The sequence below is a fragment of the Panulirus ornatus genome, chromosome 19, assembly GCF_036320965.1.
Source record: "Panulirus ornatus isolate Po-2019 chromosome 19, ASM3632096v1, whole genome shotgun sequence".
Lineage (NCBI taxonomy): Eukaryota > Metazoa > Arthropoda > Malacostraca > Decapoda > Palinuridae > Panulirus > Panulirus ornatus.
This window is the reverse complement of record NC_092242.1, coordinates 63,474,504-63,500,990: the sequence shown is the minus strand read 5'-3', so window position 1 is coordinate 63,500,990 and position 26,487 is coordinate 63,474,504. Positions and strand designations below refer to the sequence as shown.

Here is a 26,487-nt window from a genome sequence, read left to right as displayed (position 1 = left end):
AGGAGGGAAATGATCATGAGGCCTCATGCCAGTAATGAATGGCTTATGAGGCCTGCGGGCACTATATCTTCTGCTGTGAATTAAGATTGTGAAAAAAAAGAAATGTGGACCAAACCTAAATTTTACCTGGCACCAAGGTCACTGAAGCCATCTAAGCTGTGATTTTTAGTTGTTCAAAAATACTAGAATAGCCAGATGTATTTAACAAACATTTCTTCACAGTATAAGCTAACCCCTGCCCCATCTTTTTGAGGTCTGTCCCAACTATCATATGACAAAGTGTTTTCCTTTCCCTTTGAGAGAAGCGAGATGCAAGAGGAACGGGGTACCAGTGACACTTAACCTCACCTTTCGAATTGCTGGCCAAAATATGAAAAAGAAAATATCCTTTGCTTTACTATACAGCATCCATCTATTTGAAGTACAGCCTAGGAGTACAATTCTTATTCCAAAGATAACTTTGTCATAGACCATTAGATCATCTATTTTGTGGCTTTCCCATACTCCCATGTACGAGTCCTTTTAGACTATTTCCAGGCTGGGACAATCTTAACCACATCCAATAATCATAAACCTCTGTTGATAGCATTATCTATCTATCTATCATTATTTCTAACGCCTGTTCCCTTAATGTGCCACTGGCAGAGAAATCAGCGCAACTTTTGCGTGGGGTTTCAGTCTCCTAGATGTTCCCACCAATTATTATTACCTAATGAGTTTACCTAATGCTCTAGTCTGGAAGTGTGTGTGATAGGAGGGAGCTGAGAGTAGATGTTAATGAAAGCTAGGTTAAGGGACCGGTTAGATGGGATGCGAGCCAGAATTGAGAAAACTATGGCACATGGTAGTGTACATAATAGCGAATGGAACCATAGAAGAATCACAAGGTAGGTTATGGGGATAATGGATACATAATAAGGATACAGGTTATATATCCTAAGCATATTTATTACATAGACAAAAGTTGATATGTGTTTGAGCCTGCTATATACCAAAGCTTTACCCATAAAGCTAGTAAGAAAATCAGAGAAGGTAAAAGTTCTAAATTAATTTATCCTATCTTGGTTCACAGTTTTCCAAAGTTTTTCGTAAAAGAAAATAATTGATTTTCGTTGGAATTTGTGTTGCAAGTCAGAACGTACGTCAACCCTCAGGGACTACCAGCCTAAAGCACTGTAAACATTGTAATCACTTCAAATGTCTTCAATAAAAACTCGTCATACATTCAATAAGGATATTAGTGGTAGAATAAATTTCAGAAGTTTAATTCCAATAATGATTTCATGGTTATAAGTATTCATTGAACGATATAGATCAGAGGAGACAAAAGTGTGTAAATACCACAGGTTCTGGTAAATACCACTGCAATGCGCATGTGTTTCTCAAAGATATTTTTCGTCTGCAGTCCAGTACTACGGTGTGTTTAAGGTCTGTCACTGATATGGCTGAGAGAAGAGTTTCAGCTTCGCCTCACAGGATTCCTGAGGTGAGTTAAGATCCTAAATGATGTTTCAAGTGGATTGTTGTCTGGACTTGAGGATGAATTTTGCATTGCAACATCTTGCAAGTCGAGCTTAAGGAGCCACTCCCATGTGGCTCCTCCCATAGACCGGACCAAAAATCTGTTTCATTTGGTGTTAGAATGTAATTGCTTTTCTATGAGTAGAGTAAGTTTAGGGTGCTTTAGGTTTTGCTATATTTAAACCTCCTTATACCCCATGGGTGTAGCAGGACTCTATTATTATGTTCGCGTTTACATCGCTAGTGAAAAGTCTCATTTGGCGAAGCTGTGCAACTGGGAATACAATTTTGTCAAAGAACTTTTCACTCTAAAGGAGTCTACGTTGTCCTGCTACTGGGTAATGCTGCCTTGGGTTGAAGGAGCATCTAGAAAGGTTCTGGGTAACACCAGGACTTTCATAGAAATTGGTCCTAGGGTAATGATTTGTAAATATTCTCTGTGCTCTAAAGCTTTTCCTGTTTATTTAGGATAAATGGATAAAGAAGTCTAAGTTAACCCTCAGTCTATCTTGACACATCATGATAAAATTTTGGAAGATGGAAGTGCATTTTCTAGATGATAGAATTGAACGAAATTTAGAGTTGATGTATTGTGGGATTTTAGGTGTAGCACCTCTTACTCCATCAATTTTTAGTTTTTATTCAGAGAACAGGGCTTTGAAGTAAATGGAAATCGTGGGGTAAAAACACTGAAAATGAACAGCTGAGAGTGTAAAAATTGCATTTGTTACACTTTCATTCGAATTTTACTAATAGTAAATGAACAGGAGGAATATCCATGGCATCCCTACATCATATTCTAATGTCCTTGAACCGTATGTGAAGACATTAGAAAAGTGACTATTGTGCAGACAGCTGACAAAAACTTTCACCTGTTAATTTATTTGTATATCGATACACAAACGGAAAGAAGCTGTAGTACTAGAAGAAAACTAGCCTTTGTTATGCCTCTGTAAAAAGTTATTTAAGATTGTTGGATTTTCCATTTTCAACTTTAAAATTGATGTTTTTTATTCTAATCAAATCATTAGGGATTGTGTCATGAGGGATAGGGAAAATGTGGGGGTCATATAATCATTAGGTAATGGAGAATACCCATAAGTATAAAAACACAGATAACCTGCCAGTTTTGATGGTTCAGATGTCTCATGGGTTTTATTTTTTAAATCAGATCATTATCATAACATGTACCCCACTTAATTGTGCCATGCTTCGTTTGGTACAGAAGGTAGATGATGAGATGTCTGTTGAGATATAGAAATCTGACACTTTGTGGGACAGATCTCACAGGAATTAATTCAATCCCTAAATCTAAGTAGACATCTGAACTTACCCAGCATATTTGCAAATATCAGATTCTGTCAGATTTAAGTGCAATGCTTAAATGATAAAGGCATAATATTGACCACTAAATTACTTGAGTACTTAGATTACTATATTTCAAGTGAAGGGATTAAACCATCTCCAAGGAAACTCTTAGATGCCCCTCCTTCTGCCAGTGTATTGGAAGTACAATCATTTCTTGGAATGGTCACATAATATGATACATTTGTTAAGAATTTTTCAACTAACTTATCACCTGTGTACGATATGCAAGAGAAAGATGCTAAATTTAAAGGATCTGTTGTTGAACAGAAAGCTTTTAAATATATTAGAAATAACTCATTAAATTGTAAGAAATTAATTCATTTTTATGTAAATTATTCACTGTTTGTGGAAGTTGATGCTTCATTAGTAGGTATAGGTTTGTTCCAATGCAAAATATGGATTGTCAAGAAAAATGAATTATTTGGGGGGGTAAACAAATTTCCCTTAATGTTAATGGTAAGATTCAAAGGTGGGCTTTGTTATTGCCCGTTTAATTATCCCTTGGTTTATAAGTTAGTTTAAGGAAAATGTGATAGCAGATGTATAAACCCATTTGCCAGTTAATGATCATTTTGAATTAAATACCCCTGTTGAGTATGTTGAACCACTTGAATTCAATGACATATCCATTGAAACTATCAAATGGTTAACAAGTGAAGGTACAATTTTGACACTTGATTTCTTGCATAATATTTGGTTGGTCTGACTCTAGTCTGTAACTTTCTGAATATGCATCAGTTAACTCAGATCTCATTTTTCATAATGATGTGCTTTTGTACAGAAATAGGGTTTCATCAGCTCCAACATGGATATGTAAAATCTTAGAACATTTACACTTTGGTCATAATGGCATAATTGCCATGAAAGGTTAGGTACTAAATTGTGGTATGTTAGCCTAAGATAGATAGATCAGGACATTGGTGGTCACAAAGAATTCTCTTCACATTTTTGCTTAATAATACAAGTATGTGTTGAGTGTTTCAGTCATGTGGTAGTTAAATGAAAATGCAGAGTTCTTCAATAGAGGCTTAGATTTTTTTGAAGGTAGAGAGGTTTTCTCTAACTAAAAAGTTTGTTTGACTCATTCTGCTTTGAAAGTAGGAAAAGATGTTGACAAGTTAATCCTTTAGAATAGATAAATGTATTTGAGACACAGCAACAGGAGGAAACAGTACACTGTAAGCATATTGAATTAGCAGGTTTGATGATTCTTAATCCCAGTAAATGAAAAAGAAAAAACTACTAGATGCTGGAGAATTTACGGTTTGAATTGGTGTAGGTCCAGTCTCCTGTTTCTTGACTAGAAACTTACTTTTTGCATTAAGATGAAAAATAAAGATGAATTATTCTGTATTAAAGGGTTTTGCACGCATTTGAAAGTTTTGTTGTATATTTACAGTATTTCTCGAAGGAAGCGCAAGGGAAACTCTTGCTGGAGAATAACAGGGTATGCAAAGCTTTAATAGTTCATGGTAAACAAGTTTCTAATTATATGCTTTGCCATTGTTCAATATCAGGATGATTTATTTGTATATCATTTCAGTTGTTTTACTTGAAGATATTGATAGCATCTGTGAATTTGATGATTTTGATTATATACATCATTTCTGTATATATATTTCTCTTAGTTCCATGCAGTGCTTCAGATTTGAAATAGTGGCTGTTAATGTTCCTGCTAATAAGATCTTATGAAATTTTGCTTTTGGCATAGGTCTTGGTAAAAGTACCAGTATATTACTATGAAGTTTATTAAAAGATCTGTATTTGTATCACCAACAGATGTCTAAGGGACCTGGAATGATTCTTCGCCGGGTCCTGCTAGGTGTGTGCATTATCCAAGTTCTTATAACGGGTTATCTTGCCCTTTGTATCTTCAATTCTGCGTATTCCTCTGTCAAAGATATGAAGAAATTGCCTCGGTTAGATACCAAACGACAGAGTGAGAATCAACAGCAAGGTCGTGGCAAGAAAGTTGTTGGTACGTACTGTTATACTGGGGTGCAAGATAATTGATTTTTTTGTAGCTTTTTCCTATTGCTTTTAACACTGTACTGCTGAGTATCTTTGCTTCATGTATCGTAAGAGCAAACCAGACACAGTATTTTTGTTTATATGCATCTGAAATCATTTATGGATTTTTATATGTAATATTTAACAATACTTAGATAGAGTTTTACACTCAAAAAATGAAATGAGAGAAACTTCTAGTTGTCTGGAAGATTAACTGGATTACAGTGTTTTACATTGGCTAATTATGTTCTTGGAAGCTAGTTCCAAAACACAGACAGTAGCTGTTACTTGAGGCTCATATTGAATTGACTTACTCTGTACTGAACAGTTTTTATTAGCACCAAAGCCAGCAAGCTTTGGTGCAAATAGAATATATTCCTGTTCAACATTTATCCTTGATGTGCATTATGTTTCAAACTTTTTATCTGTTTAATTACATCCATAAATGTATGAGTAGTTATGATGAGCATCTAGAATAACTGAAGGATTTGTCATAGATTGTCTCATGAAGGAGAATGGGGAAGTTTCAAAGAAAGTCATATAAAGGAGTGCCACTTGCTTATTGCACTGTGTACATCAAAGCATTGAGAGAATGTATGTTGATATTTCATTACTTGAGTACATTGTTTCAGTGTATCTTATCAGCACTTGCTGCATTCAGAGAATTGTAGTAAAGTACAAACAAACTATTCCTCAAACATATTTTGTTTTGAGCATTGCCAAACATCAGTGCTGAAGAATTGAAAATTTCTATACTGAAGGATTCGTTTGTGAAGTATAGCCACCTGATGTCATTATGACAAAAAAATAATGCAGTACATTCATAACAACAGGATCAGCTATGAATATAAGACTTTGATGTTGTGGAGTATTTATGATGCACTGCATAAAAGAGCTTTTTATCCTATGTCTGTATTGATATTGTATTTAAAGAGATGTTGGTAATGAAATAGATATCTCATTACAGATTTTGATATTGGGGAAAATCAGGCTGCAATTGTTCTTGCACAGCAGGAGATGAAACCTCATGCAGTTCAAGGGATGGAAGTAAAGTGGGATGATACTCCTGTCAGAAAGCCGGTATGTTGAAGTTTTTTACCATCAAGAAAGTTCGTGAAATTTTGATAACCATAAATGATAGTGTTTGATGTATATCCCTCTATCTCTCTATTTGCATATCCATCTAGCTATTTGTATATCTGTTTATCTGTGTGTATGTATATCTGCCACTTTATCTATTTGTATATTTAGATATATCTAACTGTCTTTAAAGAAAACTTTGAGGAAGTGGGTTGTGTAAGGTACTTAGGAACAGACATGTCTGTGAATTGATTCAAAGAATTGGATGTGAGTTATCAGGTAAGTGAGGGCAGCGTGAATTTTCAAAGAGCTTTGAGGAAAGTGTGGAAAGAGAGGTCGCTGTCTGGGAGGGTGAAAGTGGGCATTTTTAAAGGTATAGTAGTTACACCAATGTTGTTTGGAAGTGAGGCTAGGGCTACAGATGAGAATGTATAGAAGAGGATGAATATGTTGGAAATGAAATGTTTGAGGACAGAATTTGCTATGATGAGCGCCGATTGAGTAAGTAATGGTAAGGTAAGAGTGAAATGTGGTAATGATAAGAGTATGATTGAGAGAGCTGTAGAGGGTGTGCTGAAATGGTTTGGACATAGGGAGAGAATGAGTGATAGGGAGATAATAAGTGAGAAGTGGTTGATAAAGAAGCAGTATGTGTCAGGAATGGAGGGAACAAGAAGGAGACCAAATTGGAGATGGAGGGATGGAGTGAAAAAGATTTTGAGTGTTCTAGGCTTGAACATACAGGAGGGTGAAAGGTGTTTACTGGATAGAGTGAATTGGGGTGATGTGGTATACAGGGGGTGACATGTTAATGGATTGAACTAGGGCATGTGGAGCAGCCAGGGGAAACCATGGAAAGCTCTGTGGCTTTAGTACATTTCACATGACATTTAGAAAATGAATACAAGTGAATGAGGCCCTTTTTTGATCTGTTCCTGGAGCTACTTCATTAATGCAGGAAATAGTTGAAGTAGTCAGTAGGAACATTAGGTAGGAGCCTCTGCAAACACTCATGTGGGTGGCCACGGCAAAACAATCTCCATAACTGGTGAATTTCAGTGCTGCTTTGTAGCCCTTAGTGCTATACCTTCAGCAGGCCACTGGCAGAGGGCAACTCTAGCACAGTGATTTCAAAGGCTCCTACTCAGTGTTCTTACTGACTATTTCTACCTAATGTATTTACCTAATGTTCCTGTCTAATGCTCCCAAGTAATATTCCTACCTAATAATTTTACCTAATGCCCCTGTTTAATGTTATTTCCTCTCAGAATCTAACCATTTCTTTTTCACATTTAAGTCCACCTTGATTATAGTTTTTTCTAGAGGTGTTAGTTAATTCAAGTAAAATATTTTTCCAAATGATACCAGAACACTGTACCGGTTTTGCACATATCTTTACATTATTGTAATGTGCTCATACTCTCTGCTTTCATTTCTTACTACAGTTTCCCCTCTCAAATCTTATACCTTTTATTTTTCACATGCTGATCCTAGCTTAACTTTCTCAGATTTTATGATTTTTTGATATATTTATATTAAACAGGCTGCTGTTATAAATCTTCCTGTGGTAGAGGTGTGGAGCAAAGCTGCAGTTGGTACGTATCTCTGGCAGCACATTTTGGAAGGTTTAGAGAGCCTAGATGAGACAATTCCTGGAGCCACTGTTGGAGAATTGCGTATGCCAGCATTTATACTCAGGTATAGATCAGGTAATGTAACTTAACAAATGATGTGTAGATATAATCAAGTTGATTATTAACAGTAAACTTTTGCCATCATTCATCTGTGTGTAAGGCTGATTATGTAAAAAAAATCTATATTTCTCTGCATTGCTAGAAATGCTCCACCTCAAGATCTCTTCAATACAATATTCCTTCCACATGATCTCTTTACTCTAAATTTGTATCTATCTTGTAACATTGCTGCGATTATCAATTAACTGAACATCTTGATTCCCTTCCCTACATTGGCATTGTGAGATATGCATAGATTTATTTTTCATACTTTTTCATTATTTCCCTGTTATAGACTGTGTACTTGCCCCTTTTTCCAAGACTCATGCGTTTACCTGCCTCGCTACCTCATTCATAAACAAATCTTATGTTAACCCTGTCGTATACTTTTTTCAGATCTAAAATTGCCACATACAAATCCTTCTGTTTTTAAGACAGATTTTGCATTTGTGAAATTTTTTTAGTATTCTTTCTGTATGTAATATACATTCTTTATTCTTTGTGAAATGCTTGAATAATCTGTCTGTTTGTGACATATATTCTCGATTTTGTTATATTGCATGTTTTCCTGTGGATATTGTTTTGTATACAGAAACACTTATATATACTAATAGTGTTCATAGTCTTTTGTGAGAGTGGCTGTAGTTTAAAATAAAAGCCTTCATCAAGGCCAGGCTTTGGAAGGAGAAGGGGGCAAAGAAAGATAAGGAAAATTAATAGTCAAAGAGCTTTTAGAATGAAGTAGGGTGAGAAGTATTGACCCATGAGGTAAAACAAAAAATTTATTCAGTATATGCTTTGAAAAAATATTAAGTTTATTTTTGTATCATTATTTAAATGGGAATGGAAGATTATAATTTTCAGTCTTTCTGCTTTTTTATTTCCACCATAGTCCTCTTCTGACTTTATTTCTATTGTTTGTATCATTTATACACAATTCACTGAATTGTTTATGTGTCTTCATCTTCTTCTGTGACTTGTTTTAGGTTCATATACTTTTGATGGTATCGACTAGGCAGAGAAATCTTTATATGTCAATCTAAGATTGCTCAAAGAGGATATATGTGTCGGAGGTGGAGAGAACGAGGAGAAGAGGGAGACCAAATTGGAGGTGGAAAGATGGAGTGAAAAAGATTTTGTGTGATCGGGGCCTGAACATGCAGGAGGGTGAAAGGAGGGCAAGGAATAGAGTGAATTGGAGCGATGTGGTATACCGGGGTTGACGTGCTGTCAGTGGATTGAATCAGGGCATGTGAAGCGTCTGGGGTAAACCATGGAAAGCTGTGTAGGTATGTATATTTGCGTGTGTGGACGTATGTATATACATGTGTATGGGGTGGGTTGGGCCATTTCTTTCATCTGTTTCCTTGCGCTACCTCGCAAACGCGGGAGACAGCGACAAAGCAAAAAAAAAGAAAAAAAAAAAAAAAGATTGCTCAAAATTTTACTTGTCAAATAAATCAGCTTTTACCACCTACAGAATACAAAATCCATTGAAAAGTGCCCAGTGCCCATGATAAGTCAGTATTATGGATGATTGGTCCTGCTGAATTGGACTTTTGTTTGGTATCTGCAAGAGAAGTATCATTGAAATTCATCATAAAAGATGTGAAACCCATCTTTTATTCTGGAAATCTAGAAGCATGCCAAAAATTCTTTGTTGGGCCACCAGACACTTTGCCTACTTGTCAGAGTTCCTAATGTATCCATACTTGCATTTCACAAAGAATCCAAGCCTGCTCTGGTCTTCTGTTAGGGGTCTTATGATTAAGTCAACCATTCAGATTGGAGTGGTTAGACAAAATCCACATGTTCAGTTTTAAGGTGCAGGGCAAAACATCACTTTTTTATTAAGTATTAGAATCTGACATAGATGACGACATAAATGTTTTGATAATTCATAAGATTTGCATAAAAATTTTGTCCAAAGCACAGCATATATCACAGATATACAGTATACGGGTACACCACCAAATTTCCGGCAACTGATGGCTTGACACCTCCTTTAGTCCGGACAGAATTATGTGAGGAACTTGAAATTACCCTGGCCACCAGACTAGTTTATTGGGCGACCACAGATGGCGTTTTGTGTAGTGTGTGCTTATTTACATTCTTTACACTGCATTTGTTGGTGGTGATACCACAATTCTGTGAGATTCTTAGCTTATTTTGCTTAAATTTAACCCTAGCTTTGGCTTCTAAGACATATGAGAGTGTCAGTCATGGTGTCAAATGTATACACCAGTCCATATCGATCCAAGATAAAGTAGAACTGTTGAAAAAATGGGCTGTGGTGTTTCGGTGCGTAAGCTGTGTGACATCATCTGTATTGTTTTATCAATTGTTTATGGTATAAAGAAGCAAAGGGAAGAAATATTGAAATTCTATGCAGACAGTGATTCCAAGAAGCAAATGATGATTAGAAAAACTATGAAAGATGGTAAGAGCACGATTGAGTGATGATGGAATGGTTTCGACATTGTCGGAGTGATGGAGTGGACTTGTCAGGTAGCATGATAATGGACCAGGCTAATTTGTTCCATAAAGAACTTAAATTACAACATGAGTGTGACTCTAGTGAAGGATGGCTTCAAAGATTCAAGAAGCATCATGAAATTCTGTGAATAAAGTGTGCGGAGAAAAGCGGTCTGCAAACCACGAAGGAGCTGCCGAGTATGTGGATGAATTTGCGAAACTCGTAGCTGACCAGCATCTCAGTCCTGAGCAGATGTATAATGCAGACAAAACTGCATTATTCTGGTGATGTACACCTAGGAAAACACTAACAACAGAGGACAGAGAAGACCCCACAGGATTCTAACAATCTAAGGACAGACTTACCATCTTAGGGTGCTCAGACATTTGATATTTGTTTAATCAAAGTTTCTAGCAGTTCATGGTATACTTTAGACACTTGGGAGGTGTATAATTAGTGGGTTAGAGGTGCGTTGATGAATTATTATTATGTGACCAAGGTTGGTCCGGCAAAATGGTTAATTCAGCAAGGCTTTGGAACCAAGAGTGCCGGAAAATTGGTGGTGTACCTGTATGGCATTTCAAGTAGAACTTACGCATATCATGTTACACGGGGATGTACTCTCGTAGTAAGCTTGGAGAAGCTCTGTTTAATTTGGATTTCAAGGCAGCTTTGAAAGTTGACTTCTCAGGATTGTACTGTAGTTTCAGAACCTAAGGGGTAGTAACTAGAATGACACAAGTAAGTGGAGGAGACTTGTTCAGAAGGAGATTGGATTAATGTATATTTGAAATTCCATCTTGCCTCACTTTGATATGACCATAGCTTCCAATTTTACTATTTCAGGTCCAGGGGTGGTACCTGAGATTGTGCCACATGATGTGAAACATCTGGTCTTAGTTGTGAATGGTCGCACTGAAGAGAAAGTGAAAGATGCAAAGCTTTGGCTTGACTATTTACAAACCTGGGAATCACCTCCTGTTACAATATTGCTTATGCTGGGGAATGAGGTAAGTTGGATTAATTGGGAAGGATGTAAGTTTTACTTGTTAGTTATAGAGATAAGGGATACTTGCAATTAGAAATGATTGTCAATCACATGGCATTCTACTGATGTATTATGATTGTGTGGTTCAGAGATTTTAGCATATGAATGATGAAATATTTGAATGCAGAATGGAAAAGGTATTTATATCTCGGGTTGACCTATGTTGCAAGCTGAGAGATCTCTTAATTTCCAAGAGTCAAAATCCTTTAACCCCCAACCTTCTGCCTAGGTTGAGAGCCCCCCGCTTATCGTCAACCATCCATTCAGCAGTAGCTACTTAGCTTGGTGGGTGTCTGCTTTCAGCCATTCAGTAACCCCCACCTGGCAGTGTAGGACATACCCCTTTTTTACTTTCTTTGCTTTTGTGTGGCTGTTCCTTACCTCCTTGATACTTAAGTGTCTTTTCATGATACTTAGGGAGAGGTTTATGTATAATATTTTTTTTTTTTTTTTTTTGCCGCTGTCTCCCGCGTTTGCGAGGTAGCGCAAGGAAACAGACGAAAGAAATGGCCCAACCCACCCCCATACACATGTATATACATACGTCCACACACGCAAATATACATACCTACACAGCTTTCCATGGTTTACCCCAGACGCTTCACATGCCCTGATTCAATCCACTGACAGCACGTCAACCCCGGTATACCACATCGCTCCAATTCACTCTATTCCTTGCCCTCCTTTCACCCTCCTGCATGTTCAGGCCCCGATCACACAAAATCTTCTTCACCCCATCTTTCCACCTCCAATTTGGTCTCCCTCTTCTCCTCGTTCCCTCCACCTCCAACACATATATCCTCTTGGTCAATCTTTCCTCACTCATTCTCTCCATGTGCCCAAACCATTTCAAAACACCCTCTTCTGCTCTCTCAACCACGCTCTTTTTATTTCCACACATCTCTCTTACCCTTACGTTACTTACTCGATCAAACCACCTCACACCACACATTGTCCTCAAACATCTCATTTCCAGCACCTCCATCCTCCTGCGCACCACTCTATCCATAGCCCACGCCTCGCAACCATACAACATTGTTGGAACCACTATTCCTTCAAACATACCCATTTTTGCTTTCCGAGATAATGTTCTCGACTTCCACACATTCTTCAAGGCTCCCAGAATTTTCGCCCCCTCCCCCACCATAGCTATGATCCACTTCCGCTTCCATGGTTCCATCCGCTGCCAGATCCACTCCTAGATATCTAAAACACTTCACTTCCTCCAGTTTTTCTCCATTCAAACTCACCTCCCAATTGACTTGACCCTCAACCCTACTGTACCTAATAACCTTGCTCTTATTCACATTTACTCTTAACTTTCTTCTTTCACACACTTTACCAAACTCAGTCACCAGCTTCTGCAGTTTCTCACATGAATCAGCCACCAGCGCTGTATCATCAGCGAACAACAACTGACTCACTTCCCACGCTCTCTCATCCCCAACAGACTTCATACTTGCCCCTCTTTCCAAAACTCTTGCATTCACCTCCCTAACAACCCCATCCATAAACAAATTAAACAACCATGGAGACATCACACACCCCTGCCGCAAACCTACATTCACTGAGAACCAATCACTTTCCTCTCTTCCTACATGTACACATGCCTTACATCCTCGATAAAAACTTCTCACTGCTTCTAACAACTTGCCTCCCACACCATATATTCTTAATACCTTCCACAGAGCATCTCTATCAACTCTATCATATGCCTTCTCCAGATCCATAAATGCTACATACAAATCCATTTGCTTTTCTAAGTATTTCTCACATACATTCTTCAAAACAAACACCTGATCCACACATCCTCTACCACTTCTGAAACCACACTGCTCTTCCCCAATCTGATGCTCTGTACATGCCTTCACCCTCTCAATCAATACCCTCCCATATAATTTACCAGGAATACTCAACAAACTTATACCTCTGTAATTTGAGCACTCACTCTTATCCCCTTTGCCTTTGTACATTTGTATATTTATAGTATATATTTGTGTATATCACTGCACATGGATCTTATGTATTTCCTTGTCACCTTTGACAATATTGTTGATGCTAAGGAATTAAGGAAGATGGACTATTATAAGAGGTACTTCAGATTCACAGTCATACTTTGTTATAGCTGTTCTATCAAAATAAGAAGAATGTGATAATTGATTATGTGACATACATTATAGAAAGATTATAATTAACTTTGAATAATATATGGGAAGGTTATTTTTGAAAAACTAGTTTATGGGACTTTTAAACAGCTTGGTTTAAGTTTTTAGCTCAAAATAGGAACTTCCAGTTTGTGAGGTGATTGTTTTCAGAATTAGAATTATTACATCGTTCATATTAAAGCTGTGGTAAAATAACACAAAATGGTCCCAGTACTGCATTTCTGGGGAAACATATCCAAAGTCAGCAGCTAGTTATGTTGTAGATGGATGAAATTATGGTGAAAGGTAATGAATAGAGTGAGTTTAGCAGTAGTTTTATTTTATCTTTATTGACGGTCCTTGCGTAGAACATTAAGGACCCAAAGTGAATCCTGTATGGTGCTTTGTGATGCATCTTTTTACTGGTATTTTGTGATTTTACTAAACTAATTTATTTCGTGTCATTCCCTTCTTTGTTGATGCACTTAAAAATGTATCAGGAATGATAAGCTGTGGGTGATGTGGTGGAGGTGACGTGCTGTCATTGGGCTGAATCAGGGTATAAAAAGCAGTCAAGGCAAACCTTAGAAAATTCTGTAGGGCATAGCTTGTGAATGGTGGGCTTTAGTTTCTGTACATTATGCAAGACATTTAGAGGGTTGATATGTGTAAATGAGCCCATAGTTTGGTTGCTGATGGTACCTCATTAGCGTGGAAGAAGTAGTTGTGTATAAAAGCTAGAATCAAAGTTCTGAAATGCTGATGTCTCCCTCTCTCTCTTCAGAAGTGTGAAAATAGTTGGGTGGATAGTTACTTGATACCAAAAGGTCCTTTAAAGGCTGTTCTTTTAACCTATGATGATCCTCGAGTAGATCAAGTGATCTTTCACCAGTGGCCTCTTGGTGTTGCTACGTAAGTCTTCAGATGTTTTCTGCATTGTTTGAAGGTTTAAGAGTTGTACTGCTATAGGGCTTAGATTATCTCATACCTAATTTGTATGTTATATGAAGATATCTGTCACATAGTTTCATTTTTTAATTCTATGTCTTTTTGTATGACCTCCAGTCTTTCTTTGTAAACTAATTACAGTAATGTTTCTCTCTTTCAGAGCTTCACTCATATGTTTCCTTTTTTTTCTTTCTCATTTTCATGTTTAACTAATTTGGAATTCTTAAGGGCCATGATTTAGTGAGGGCACCCCGCAGATTTTCTGTAATTTTACTCATTATTTCCTGCCGGAGAGGTTTGATGGTGGTGAGAAACTTGTGGCTATGGCAAGGTCCATGGATCTCACTCCTTCAGCTGCAATCATCATTAAAAACATAAAGACAAAATAAGACTTAAATCTTTGACACTCCATCAGCTGCTAGATTAGTGTATAATAGGAGCAATGAGATGGAAGAGATGGAAATCCTACTAAGATTTTAGGTAGAAGACCAGAATCAGAGGAACATGCTGATAATAACTACATTTATTCATGAGAAAGCAAAGTCTTGGAATGAAAGAGCACTGTAGGGAGAGAATTGGGGGAAGAATATGCAGAATAGTGTATGCAAGGGATGCATATAAGGACAGGGATAAGTGAGGACCTTATCCATGGTAACTTACCCCCTTGATAGCCAAGTTCTTACATAATGATTTGAAGAGGGAACTAGGGGAGGCAACTATAGAGGAAACTTTTGGTGTGAATAAGGGGGGGTTTGAGATGTTTAAACATATCTCACTTTGCATAACATCCACATGTTTTGGGAAGCTGCCACTGCTCGTACGGAGGCAACACAACAGTACTACCCTGAGCACTTGAAGAAAATTGAAAAGTGTTTAATGTGGATGAAACTGACTTACTGGAAGAGAATTCCAATCAGGATTTTTATTAGCATCGAAGAAAAGACTGCTCCAGGGTTGAAAGCAGCGAAAGATCAATGATACTTTTACTGGGAAGGACTGCTGAGGGAGATATTAAGCTTAAGCTTAAAGATTTGGAAAATCTCAGGGTTATGTAGAGTTTGCATTATGTGAGATTTTATATTCTAACTAGAAGGCTTGGGTTACCCAAAGCATTTTTCACGAGTGGTTTATATGCTCTTTTTCACAAGCCGTAGAGCACTACTGTGCTTGGAGAATTTTTGTCAACAAAGCATTGGTTAAGTTATCCTGCCAATGCGCCAGTTCATTGTGAATATTTGACTGAGATGAATCCAAATGTTAATATGGAGTTCACTTCTAAAAACACCACTTCCATGTTTCAGACCTTGGATCTAGGTTCAATTGCCACAATAAAGGCACAGTTTAGTGGGACATTTGCAAACTCTTCAGTAATGCTAATGGGGAGGATAAGCCTTTGATAAGGGAGTGATGGAAGAGTTATATCATCATTGAATGGCTTTGGACATCCTCCAAATGTTATGAGAGGAAGGTAAACCCGTAAAAGTGAATGGTATTTGGAATAATGTATAGCCTGAATGTGTGCACGGTTTCTCAGGTTTTTAGCAAGCAGAAACAGTTCATCAGATCAAGTAGACAGTGACTGTTGCCAGCAGTTTTGACTTTGAGGATGTTGAAGAACTAGGTGTGGCTGAATTGCATAGTTGCATTCTGGGTAGTTGGCAAAGTTTGCAGCAGAAAATCTTCAAGGAAAGTGCAAAAACATCCTCTTCCACATGCTACTTTACAACAAAGGGTTAACAGAAGTGTTTAACCACTTAGGCAAGGCTGTTGGCATCATTAATATGTATCCTTGTGTTACTTAGAGGGCTTACAGATCTTTTACATAGCTACTGGAAGCTTTATAGAAAGAAAGAGACATGCCACACAGCAAAGATTGGATAGCTTTTCCTAAAGGCTTAGGAAAACTAATCTTTTACTTCCAGTTGCCATAGTTACTGATTCAGTTACTCAGGGAGTAACATAGACAGTCCTAAAGCCCTTCCCGCTCCTTCCTAGTGACACTTAGTCCACTCCACCACCACCTGAAATACTCTGTATATTTTCTGGTAGTTTTTCATTGAATTTGCTGAGATTGATCAATAGAATTCTGTGATAAGTTGTTCTTAGGCAGACTTTTATAATTTCAATTTTCACCCCCATTCTCTCTTCATCCCCTCATCACAGCTCTGAAAAAGACTAGCCGTAGATTTCTCTTCATTTTACACAACTAAATCCATTTGTACTATATTTACATTTGTCATTCTTTGCAGGTACAGACAATTTCCAATTATAAGTGAAGACCAAATCTCTGCAGAGAATCCAAGAAAGTTTGTGTGTAACCTTAGGGTAACTGTTCATGCTAATACCAGCAGAAGTGAACTTCATAGATATGTTAAAAATGATCCCTTTGCATTTAGTCACTGCTCTATCAGTGTAAGGGAAAGGTAAGAGAAACACTGCCATTCTTAAATCATAATTTCATAATATGGCTAGTGCCTTTAACATAGATTCATCCATTCAAAATGTGTGGCTGGTAGATGCAAGTTCACAGGGACTCACTGATTATACAAGCCACCTGGCTTGTGAAATCATGGTGTGGAGGCAAGGTGGTATGATTTAACTTTCTATTTTGATTAGTTTAGTTGCTAACTCTGACACATATTAGTTTAGTTGCTTACTCTAACACAGTATACTCTGGTTTTCTTTGACGTGACTCCCTGTGAAAAAGCATCTGCTGGCCTCATATAATTCATGACAGTTGTAGGAGCTGAATCCTCATAGATAGTCCTCCTTCTTAGAATTAAAACTGTATTAATTTTTAATTGAGCAAGTGTTCTCTGAGGTGCTAATTTGGTTTTGTCAAAGGTAAAGAAAGGTTTTTTCATCCATCAGGGTTTACAGTTTTACTAGAGATATGAAAACATGTAGAATAAAAACTTAGGGAATTTGTTTTAGTGACATGCTCTTGATAAGACATACACTAACATTGTTTGAATGATTATTATTCTTCCATTTTGCCACTTTTGCTTTGTACAGAACCTATATATTTGATATCTGTAACTTTTTCATGCAATTCACTGCCCATCCTAATGTTGCACTTCAACTCCCTGTTTTCTTTATTGTTTATGGCAAAGTGTACCACTTCATAGTCCATCTTTTGAAAACAATTATCTTAATCCTAACAACTGTTAACTTTAACTTAATTTCTTAATTGCCACATAAAACTCACCATCACTGTCTTTAATTTCCATTTTTTCTCTGCTAGCATCACTAAATCACACAAATATGCTGGTCACCACAGATTAGGTCTTTCCATCCAGTTTAAGCTTTTTTCCCATACAAATATGCTGGTCACCACAGATTAGATCTTTCCATTCAGTTTAAGCTTTTTTCCCTCCCCTCCTATTCTTGTTATCATCCTCTCAGTGCCTCATCCAAGTATTGAAAAACCAAGGTGACATTACACAACCTTGTCTTGGTCCCATGTTTATTTCAGAACTTCCCCATAACCTGTCATCCATTTTCATACAACACATGCTTTACTGCTTTTGAAGAATGATTTTGTTGGACCCAGCAATATTCCTCATACAGTAATTCTCACCGAGCATTCCAGTCCACTTTATTGAACACCTTTTTTAGGTACATGAATGGTGCATCCAACTTTGTTTACTTTGCTGCCTACTTTTCTTTTGCCATCTTCACATAGAAGATTTTCTTGACATAATCTCTCTCTGAAACCCTCTTCATCTCTTTCACCACTGCTCTTAGACCTGGCTTTTTTTCTCTTCATTTCTGCAATGTTTGCAGCTTCTGTCTAAAGCTGTCTCCCCTCTACAAAATCAATTATTCACCTATAACCTCACCTTCATTTCCACCTCAGTGAAAGGGTTTGTGCTTATTGCAGTACAAAAACATCTCTTGATTTGTGGATCTTGAATCTCCCTACCTTAAAGCCACCAGGCTCAGAATTTTTCTGCTAACTTTGCTTTTCTACTGACTGCTTTTGACGTGCTGTCAATGGACTGAACCAGGGATAGAACCATGGAAATGTCTGTGGGGCTGGATGTGATAGGGAGCTGTGGTTTCGGTGCATTACCATGACAGCTAGAGACTGAGTGTGAGCGAGTGTGGCCTTTTTTGTCTTTTTGTAGTGCTGTCTCGCTGAAGGCAGGGGGATTACTATTTCTTGTATGGCAGGGTAGTGACAGGTATGGATGAAGGCAAGCAAGTATGAATATGTACATGTGTATATATGTATATGACTGTGTATGCATGTGTATGTATATGTCGATATGTATATGTATCCATACGTGCATGTATAGGTGTTTATGTGTGTATATATGGGTATATATAAGAGTGAGTGCTCAAATTACAGAGGTATAAGTTTGTTGAGTATTCCTGGTAAATTATATGGGAGGGTATTGATTGAGAGGGTGAAGGCATGTACAGAGCATCAGATTGGGGAAGAGCAGTGTGGTTTCAGAAGTGGTAGAGGATGTGTGGATCAGGTGTTTGCTTTGAAGAATGTATGTGAGAAATACTTAGAAAAGCAAATGGATTTGTATGTAGCATTTATGGATCTGGAGAAGGCATATGATAGAGTTGATAGAGATGTTCTGTGGAAGGTACTAAAAATATATGGTGTGGGAGGAAAGTTGTTAGAAGCAGTGAAAAGTTTTTATCAAGGATGTAAGGCATGTGTATGTGTAGGAAGAGAGGAAAGTGATTGGTTCTCAGTGAATGTAGGTTTGCGGCAGGGGTGTGTGATGTCTCTATGGTTGTTTAATTTGTTTATGGATGGGGTTGTTAGGGAGGTGAATGCAAGAGTTTTGGAAAGAGGGGCAAGTATGTAGTCTGTTGTGGATGAGAGAGCTTGGGAAGTGAGTCAGTTGTTGGTCGCTGATGATACAGCGCTGGTGGCTGATTCATGTGAGAAACTGCAGAAGCTGGTGACTGAGTTTGGTAGAGTGTGTGAAAGAAGAAAGTTAAGAGTAAATGTAAATAAGAGCATGGTTATTAGGTACAGTAGGGTTGAGGGTCAAGTCAATTGGGAGGTAAGTTTGAATGGAGAAAAACTGGAGGAAGTAAAGTGTTTTAGATATCTGGGAGTGGATCTGGCAGCGGATGGAACCATGGAAGCGGAAGTGAATCATAGGGTGGGGGAGGCGGCAAAAATCCTGGGAGCCTTGAAGAACGTGTTGAAGTCGAGAACATTATCTCGGAAAGCAAAAATGGGTATGTTTGAAGGAATAGTGGTTCCAACAATGTTGTATGGTTGCGAGATATGGGCTGTGGATAGAGTTGTGCGCAGGAGGGTGGATGTGCTGGAAATGAGATGTTTGAGAACAATATGTGGTGTGAGGTGGTTTGATCGAGTAAGTAATGTAAGGGTAAGAGAGATGTGTGGAAATAAAAAGATTGTGGTTGAGAGAGCAGAAGAGGGTGTTTTGAAATGGTTTGGGCACATGGAGAGAATGAGTGAGGAAAGATTGACCAAGAGGATATATGTGTCGGAGGTGGAGGGAACGAGGAGAAGTGGGAGACCAAATTGGAGGTGGAAAGATGGAGTGAAAAAGATTTTGAGTGATCGGGGCCTGAACATGCAGGAGGGTGAAAGGCAGGCAAGGAATAGAGTGAATTGGATCGATGTGGTATACCGGGGTCAATGTGCTGACAATGGATTGAAGCAGGGCATGTGAAGCATCTGGGGTGAACCATGGAAAGTTCTGTGGGGCCTGGATGTGGAAAGGGAGCTGTGGTTTCGGGCATTATTGCATGACAGCTAGAGACTGAATGTGAATGAATGGGGCCTTTGTTGTCTTTTCCTGGTGTTACCTCGCACACATGAGGGGGAGGGGGATGTTATTCCATGTGTGGCGAGGTGGCGATGGGAATGAATAAAGGCAGACAGTGTGAATTGTGTGCATGTGTATATATGTATATGTCTGTGTGTGTATATATATGTGTACATTGAAATGTATGGGTATGTATATTTGCATGTGTGGACGTGTATGTATATACATGTGTATGGGGGTGGGTTGGGCCATTTCTTTTGTCTGTTTCCTTGCGCTGCCTCGCAAACGCAGGAGACAGCGACAAAGCAAAATAATATATATATATATATGTGTATATGAGTGGATGGGCCATTCTTTGTCTGTTTCCTGGCACTACCTCACTGACATGGGAAACAGCAATTAAGTATAATAATGATATAAATATATGTTTTCCTTTCTGGGTCTTCAATGTACAACTTTTAGACTGTTTGACTTCCTACCGTGAAACACTGCTCCAATTCACACATCATATGCCTGCCTTCTACCCTCCTGCATGTTCATGCTCCTAGCACGAAAACCTAATTCATTCCATCCTTCCATCTCTATTTCAATCTTTCCCTTCTCCATACCCCTACTACTTTTGACTCGCATATTCTACTTGTAACTCTCTCCTCATTCATTCTCTCCATATGTCTAAACAATTTCGGCACACCCACATCACCTTTCTCAGCCATACTCTTCCTATTATATTATCACCTGTCTCTCCTGCCATATCATTTCTCATTTGATCCACCCTCCTCACACCACGTATTGCCCTCAAACATATCATTCCCAACAAATTCACTGTTTTAAGAATATTCTCATCTATGACCCATGCCTTGCATTCATGCAGTGCTGTCAGATCTGCTATCCTTTCAGACATACCCATTTCTGCCCTCCATAATAATGACCTCTCTTTCCACACATTCCTTAATGCTCCTAAGGCCTTCACCCCTCGCCCACCCTAAGGCTCTCCTCAGTTCCCATGGGTCCATTTGCTGCCAAGTCCACTCCCAGGTATCTAACACATTTCACCTCCATTTTTTCCATTCAAAATCACTCCATGAATATGTTTAAACTTGCCATAAATTTCCCACACAACAGAATGTTTAAGAAGTAACATGAAATATGTGTTAGGGAAATTAAGGTAATATTGTCATTAGTGTTTGGTTAATCCTTTTGGATGAATTCAGTCAGATGTCAGAAGTCACTGTCATTTATGTGTTAGCATATTTTAGACATTTTAAGTTGATATTGATGACCATCTTATTTTGAAAGAATGTAAATATTAAAATGATACTTTTCCTGATATTTATAATTTTTTTCCGTAGTTGGGTGCCAAATGAAACCCCAGAGTCTATGAATGACTATGTCACATCATTGTTGCAGTCTGATCTTACCTTATGTCCTGCTGGAATGAACACAGAAACATACAGGTATAGCTAATTTTATTTTCTTCACTTGATTTAATGATGTAATGTACCTTGTGGTATTTTTTTGATTTTCCAAAAGAAGGAACAGAGAAGGGGGCCAAGTGAGGACTAAGGCTCAGTCCTCTGTTTTTAACGTTACCTTACTAATGCAGGAAATGGCGAATATGTTATGAAAAAAAAATCATTTAAGGTATTATTCTACAGCAACATATGAAAAATATTTGTAAGTATGGCGATTACAAATTACAGATTGGGGAAGAGCAGTGTGGTTTCAGAAGTGGTAGAGGATGTGTGGATCAGGTGTTTGCTTTGAAGAATGTATGTGAGAAATACTTAGAAAAGCAAATGGATTTGTATGTAGCATTTATGGATCTGGAGAAGGCATATGATAGAGTTGATAGAGATGCTCTGTGGAAGGTATTAAGAATATATGGTGTGGGAGGAAAGTTGTTAGAAGCAGTGAAAAGTTTTTATCGAGGATGTAAGGCATGTGTGCGTGTAGGAAGAGAGGAAAGTGATTGGTTCTCAGTGAATGTAGGTTTGCGGCAGGGGTGTGTGATGTCTCCATGGTTGTTTAATTTGTTTATGGATGGGGTTGTTAGGGAGGTAAATGCAAGAGTTTTGGAAAGAGGGGCAAGTATGAAGTCTGTTGGGGATGAGAGAGCTTGGGAAGTGAGTCAGTTGTTGTTCGCTGATGATACAGCGCTGGTGGCTGATTCATGTGAGAAACTGCAGAAGCTGGTGCCTGAGTTTGGAAAAGTGTGTGGAAGAAGAAAGTTAAGAGTAAATGTGAATAAGAGCAAGGTTATTAGGTACAGTAGGGTTGAGGGTCAAGTCAATTGGGAGGTGAGTTTGAATGGAGAAAAACTGGAGGAAGTGAAGTGTTTTAGATATCTGGGAGTGGATTTGGCAGCGGATGGAACCATGGAAGCGGAAGTGGATCATAGGGTGGGGGAGGGGGCGAAAATCCTGGGGGCCTTGAAGAATGTGTGGAAGTCGAGAACATTATCTCGGAAAGCAAAAATGGGTATGTTTGAAGGAATAGTGGTTCCAACAATGTTGTATGGTTGCGAGGCGTGGGCTATGGATAGAGTTGTGCGCAGGAGGATGGATGTGCTGGAAATGAGATGTTTGAGGACAATGTGTGGTGTGAGGTGGTTTGATCGAGTGAGTAACGTAAGGGTAAGAGAGATGTGTGGAAATAAAAAGAGCGTGGTTGAGAGAGCAGAAGAGGGTGTTTTGAAGTGGTTTGGGCACATGGAGAGGATGAGTGAGGAAAGATTGACCAAGAGGATATATGTGTCGGAGGTGGAGGGAACAAGGAGAAGAGGGAGACCAAATTGGAGGTGGAAAGATGGAGTGAAAAAGATTTTGTGTGATTGGGGCCTGAACATGCAGGAGGGTGAAAGGAGGGCAAGGAATAGAGTGAATTGGAGCGATGTGGTATACCGGGGTTGACGTGCTGTCAGTGGATTGAAGCAAGGCATGTGAAGCGTCTGGGGTAAACCATGGAAAGCTGTGTAGGTATGTATATTTGCGTGTGTGGACGTATGTATATACATGTGTATGGGGGGGGGTTGGGCCATTTCTTTCGTCTGTTTCCTTGCGCTACCTCGCAAACGCGGGAGACAGCGACAAAGTATAATAAAAAAAAAAAAAATATGGCAATTAACATTATTTGATAGAAAACTTGCTCTTTGTATAATTACTCCACATGGTGAATCAATTTGACAAAAGGTATGCCTGTAAGTTGTGGATTTTTTGCAGAAGTGCAGGTTGTAAATAAAGTCAGAAACTGTAAAACACTTTAAATTCCAGTTTTAAAGGAAAATTTTCAAACCAAAAGCAGTTTGTTTGTTTTACTATCTTTACCCGATTTTGATTTGTTGAAAATGATATTTGAATTTTTGGACAACACGCCAATTAATGTTTTTTGAATAAAAGACAGGCATTTCATAACAGATATCACTTCCTGCTGTATGCTAGTTTCCTGTTGCCAAGTTGCACTCCTCTGACCCAGGTAGCTGTCTGTCTTTCTGCCTCACCCACATGTGGACTACTGGATTCAGTCCACAAACATAAGATCTTTCCTTGTCAAAAGTAACACTTGACAACTCTTAACTCACACAGCTCATTCTTTGTAACTCAGTTTTCCTGCGATGAGCACTAAGTGTTTGCCGTGCCTTTTAGCAAAATGGTAGGAGCAGTAGATAGAAGTTGTACGTAGGAACATTTAGGCAGGAGCATTAGGTAGAAAGAAAGATTAGGTAGTAGTAGTAGGTAGGAAGATTAGGTAGAAGTAGTCTGTTGGAACTTTAGGTTGGAGCCTCTGCAAAGACTGTGCTAGAGTTGCCCTCTGCCAGTGGCTTGTTAAAGGTGAGGCACTAAAGGCTGAGAAGTGGCACTGGAGTTCACTAGTTATGGCGACTGTTACCATGGCCGCCCCTTTGAGGGAGTTCCAGTTGGAACAGGCTTAAAAGATATAGATAGATAGCTAGTTACCTGTAAGTCATTTATGAATTGTTAGGTTAAAATGAGGGATTTTTTGTTGTTGACAGTATTTATTTTATTAACAATTTCTTTGGAAAGGCATGGGGGTTTTTGTTACTTTTTTGCAAGCTCATAGTTTTGATTTGGTTTTGATAACACACAACTAATTCTCATGAAATATTCTGTGAATATCCTTTTAGGTAATAAGTGAACAGGAAATTTTTTGTCCAGATACAGAAAGAAGCCACTCCAACTTGAAAATTAAATATATAGCCAAATTTGATGATAAAGGTATTAACCTGTTGCAGAGTGTATGAAGCACTGTCAGCGGGTAGTACACCTGTTATTGAAGATGTTGCAACTCGGGGACATTGTGACAATAACCCATGGAGACTTATGAAAAGGCATGGTCCTCCAGTCATATGGGTCAAGACGTGGAACCAGCTACCTAGGATTCTGGGAAAAGAGCGCAGGTACGTCTAAATAATTTTTCTTATCGCAAGGATCTTACTTTAATATTAGTAGACTGCTAGGATGGAAAGTGGCTTTTTTTTTTTATAGAGAAAACAATATTACCGATGCTCTCAGTTTACAGTTGTCACTGCTCCATTAATTCAGTACTTTCTCTTAATCTTAGTTGCTCTACCTTATCACTTTCACTTGAATGTTGCTTCTCTTTTCTTGGATTTCTGAATCTTAGTCTTAGCGGTGGTTCTTGTTCTTTGAAATTCAGCTGTGGTAATCTTGGATTTCTGAATCTTAGTCTTAGAGGTGGTTCTTGTTTTTTGAAATTCAGCTGTGGTAATCTCCTGTAGCCTTTCCAGACTAGAAACATTTGTTATCACAAACTGATAGTAGAATCATTTTTGGAACATGATTTATACAAACTACTTTTCAGCAAATGTGAAAGTTCTGATAAATGAATAATTTGTTAGTTATACATATGAGTTTATCATTGTATAGTGGGAGAGATACTGTTTATGAGGATATTCCCATATTGGTATGAAGACTGGTCAGACTTTGAGAAACAGATATGAGGATTTCAAGTTATTGATTATGAGTTGCTTAAGGGCATGGTTTTCTGTTAATCTTTGTTTAGCTCCTTCAAAGTGAATGCTTTTAGAATTATGCATGGAAAATAGATCTTAAGTAATTATCAATGCTTGCTCATCTGCACATAGTATTGTTTAAATTGTGCAGGCTCTTAAATGGTTCCTGGCCAGTACCTAAGGAGATGTGATGCCTGTATTTTCAGATTGCCCATTTTAGGCTGGGTGAGAAAAATAGTCTTTCAGCACCTAAAACCTTCTTCACTCTTACAGTACTTTAAAGGTTTTGAATTTGCTGGCAAATATTGAAGATGATTTTTACAGCTCAGATGTCCCTCAGGTACAGCAAGCAGTATAAAGCACTTCGTCGTTTACGTGTTTCTCAGTGGTATGAGTGGTTCAAACTCAAGATGAGAGACCAGTTCATCTCTGTTGTTACATCTTCCTTACTTCATCCTGGTTGAACAAGAATCCCCAATAATGCTGTATTGTGCCTACAGTAAGACTTTCATTTTAAGTCATATAAGTACTTCAGACCTGATACCTCAATAAGATCTATCTAAGTTGTAGGTAGCTTAAGGCACATGAATTATTATATACTAGGCCTAAAGTCAGGGTGATAATTAGTGTATAAGTTATTGATATGATTGAGTGCTGATGTCATCATTGATAGAAAATAGATTTCTTTATTATCCTCTTCAAAAACATGTGCAACAAGACTTGAAAAGAAAGTTATTGTGATAATTAGTGTATAAGATATTGATATGATCGAATTTTTATGTCATCATTGATAGAAAATACATTTCCCTATCATCCCCTTCTAAAACATGTGTAACAAGACTTGAAAATGAAGTTACGATTTCACTACTTGCATTTCTTTGATTACTAAAGATAGTTGGGGTAGTCGTGAAACCATCCGAAATAGCTTTTGACAAGAACATTTAATTAATATGCCTCTTGATAAGAACATTTACTATGCAGTAAGTAATGTAAACTTTTGTCTGTGTGAAACTAATGTGAACATACAGAGAAATGATGATGAATTAATGAGGTGATATTGTGTGATAACTAATCAGACAGAAGTGCTCATGAAGGGCATTAGGATCTATCAAACTGTTTTGACATTATTGTTCCAATATAAGTGTGACCATTTTTCATATATACTATCTTTATATGGTGTTATATCTGTAACTTTTAAAGTTTGATGATTGAATGTTACTAGATATATGCTTTGATAATTGCTTCTCTTGAAATGAATCTCATAACATAAGAATAGTTATTGAATTCATAGCTTAATATCATTGGTGTTACATTCTTATGCTTAGCACAGCATTTTGATTATTGCCATTCTCCACCTTTTTTAAACATGAGCTAGTTCATAGATATACTGTGCAT

The 26,487-nt window shown here is 37.9% G+C and overlaps 1 protein-coding gene across 2 annotated transcripts; it reads left to right on the top strand.

Annotated features, from left to right (window-relative positions):
* Positions 1–1,192: 1,192 nt before the first annotated feature.
* Positions 1,193–26,205, top strand: LOC139755585 (ribitol-5-phosphate xylosyltransferase 1-like). 2 transcript variants are annotated; one of them, XM_071674096.1, is made up of 11 exons: positions 1,193–1,486; positions 4,289–4,336; positions 4,669–4,867; positions 5,867–5,979; positions 7,523–7,688; positions 11,035–11,198; positions 14,165–14,292; positions 16,578–16,751; positions 21,452–21,556; positions 24,352–24,516; positions 25,433–26,205. In XM_071674096.1, the coding sequence occupies exons 1-11, from the start codon at positions 1,442–1,444 to the stop codon at positions 25,554–25,556; spliced, it is 1,431 nt and encodes a 476-aa protein (XP_071530197.1). In that variant the 5' UTR covers positions 1,193–1,441; the 3' UTR covers positions 25,557–26,205. The 2 variants fall into 2 exon arrangements, with proteins under 2 accessions (XP_071530197.1, XP_071530198.1); XM_071674097.1 differs by lacking the exon at positions 4,289–4,336 and having other exon boundaries at positions 1,195–1,486.
* The last annotated feature ends 282 nt before the right edge of the window (positions 26,206–26,487 follow it).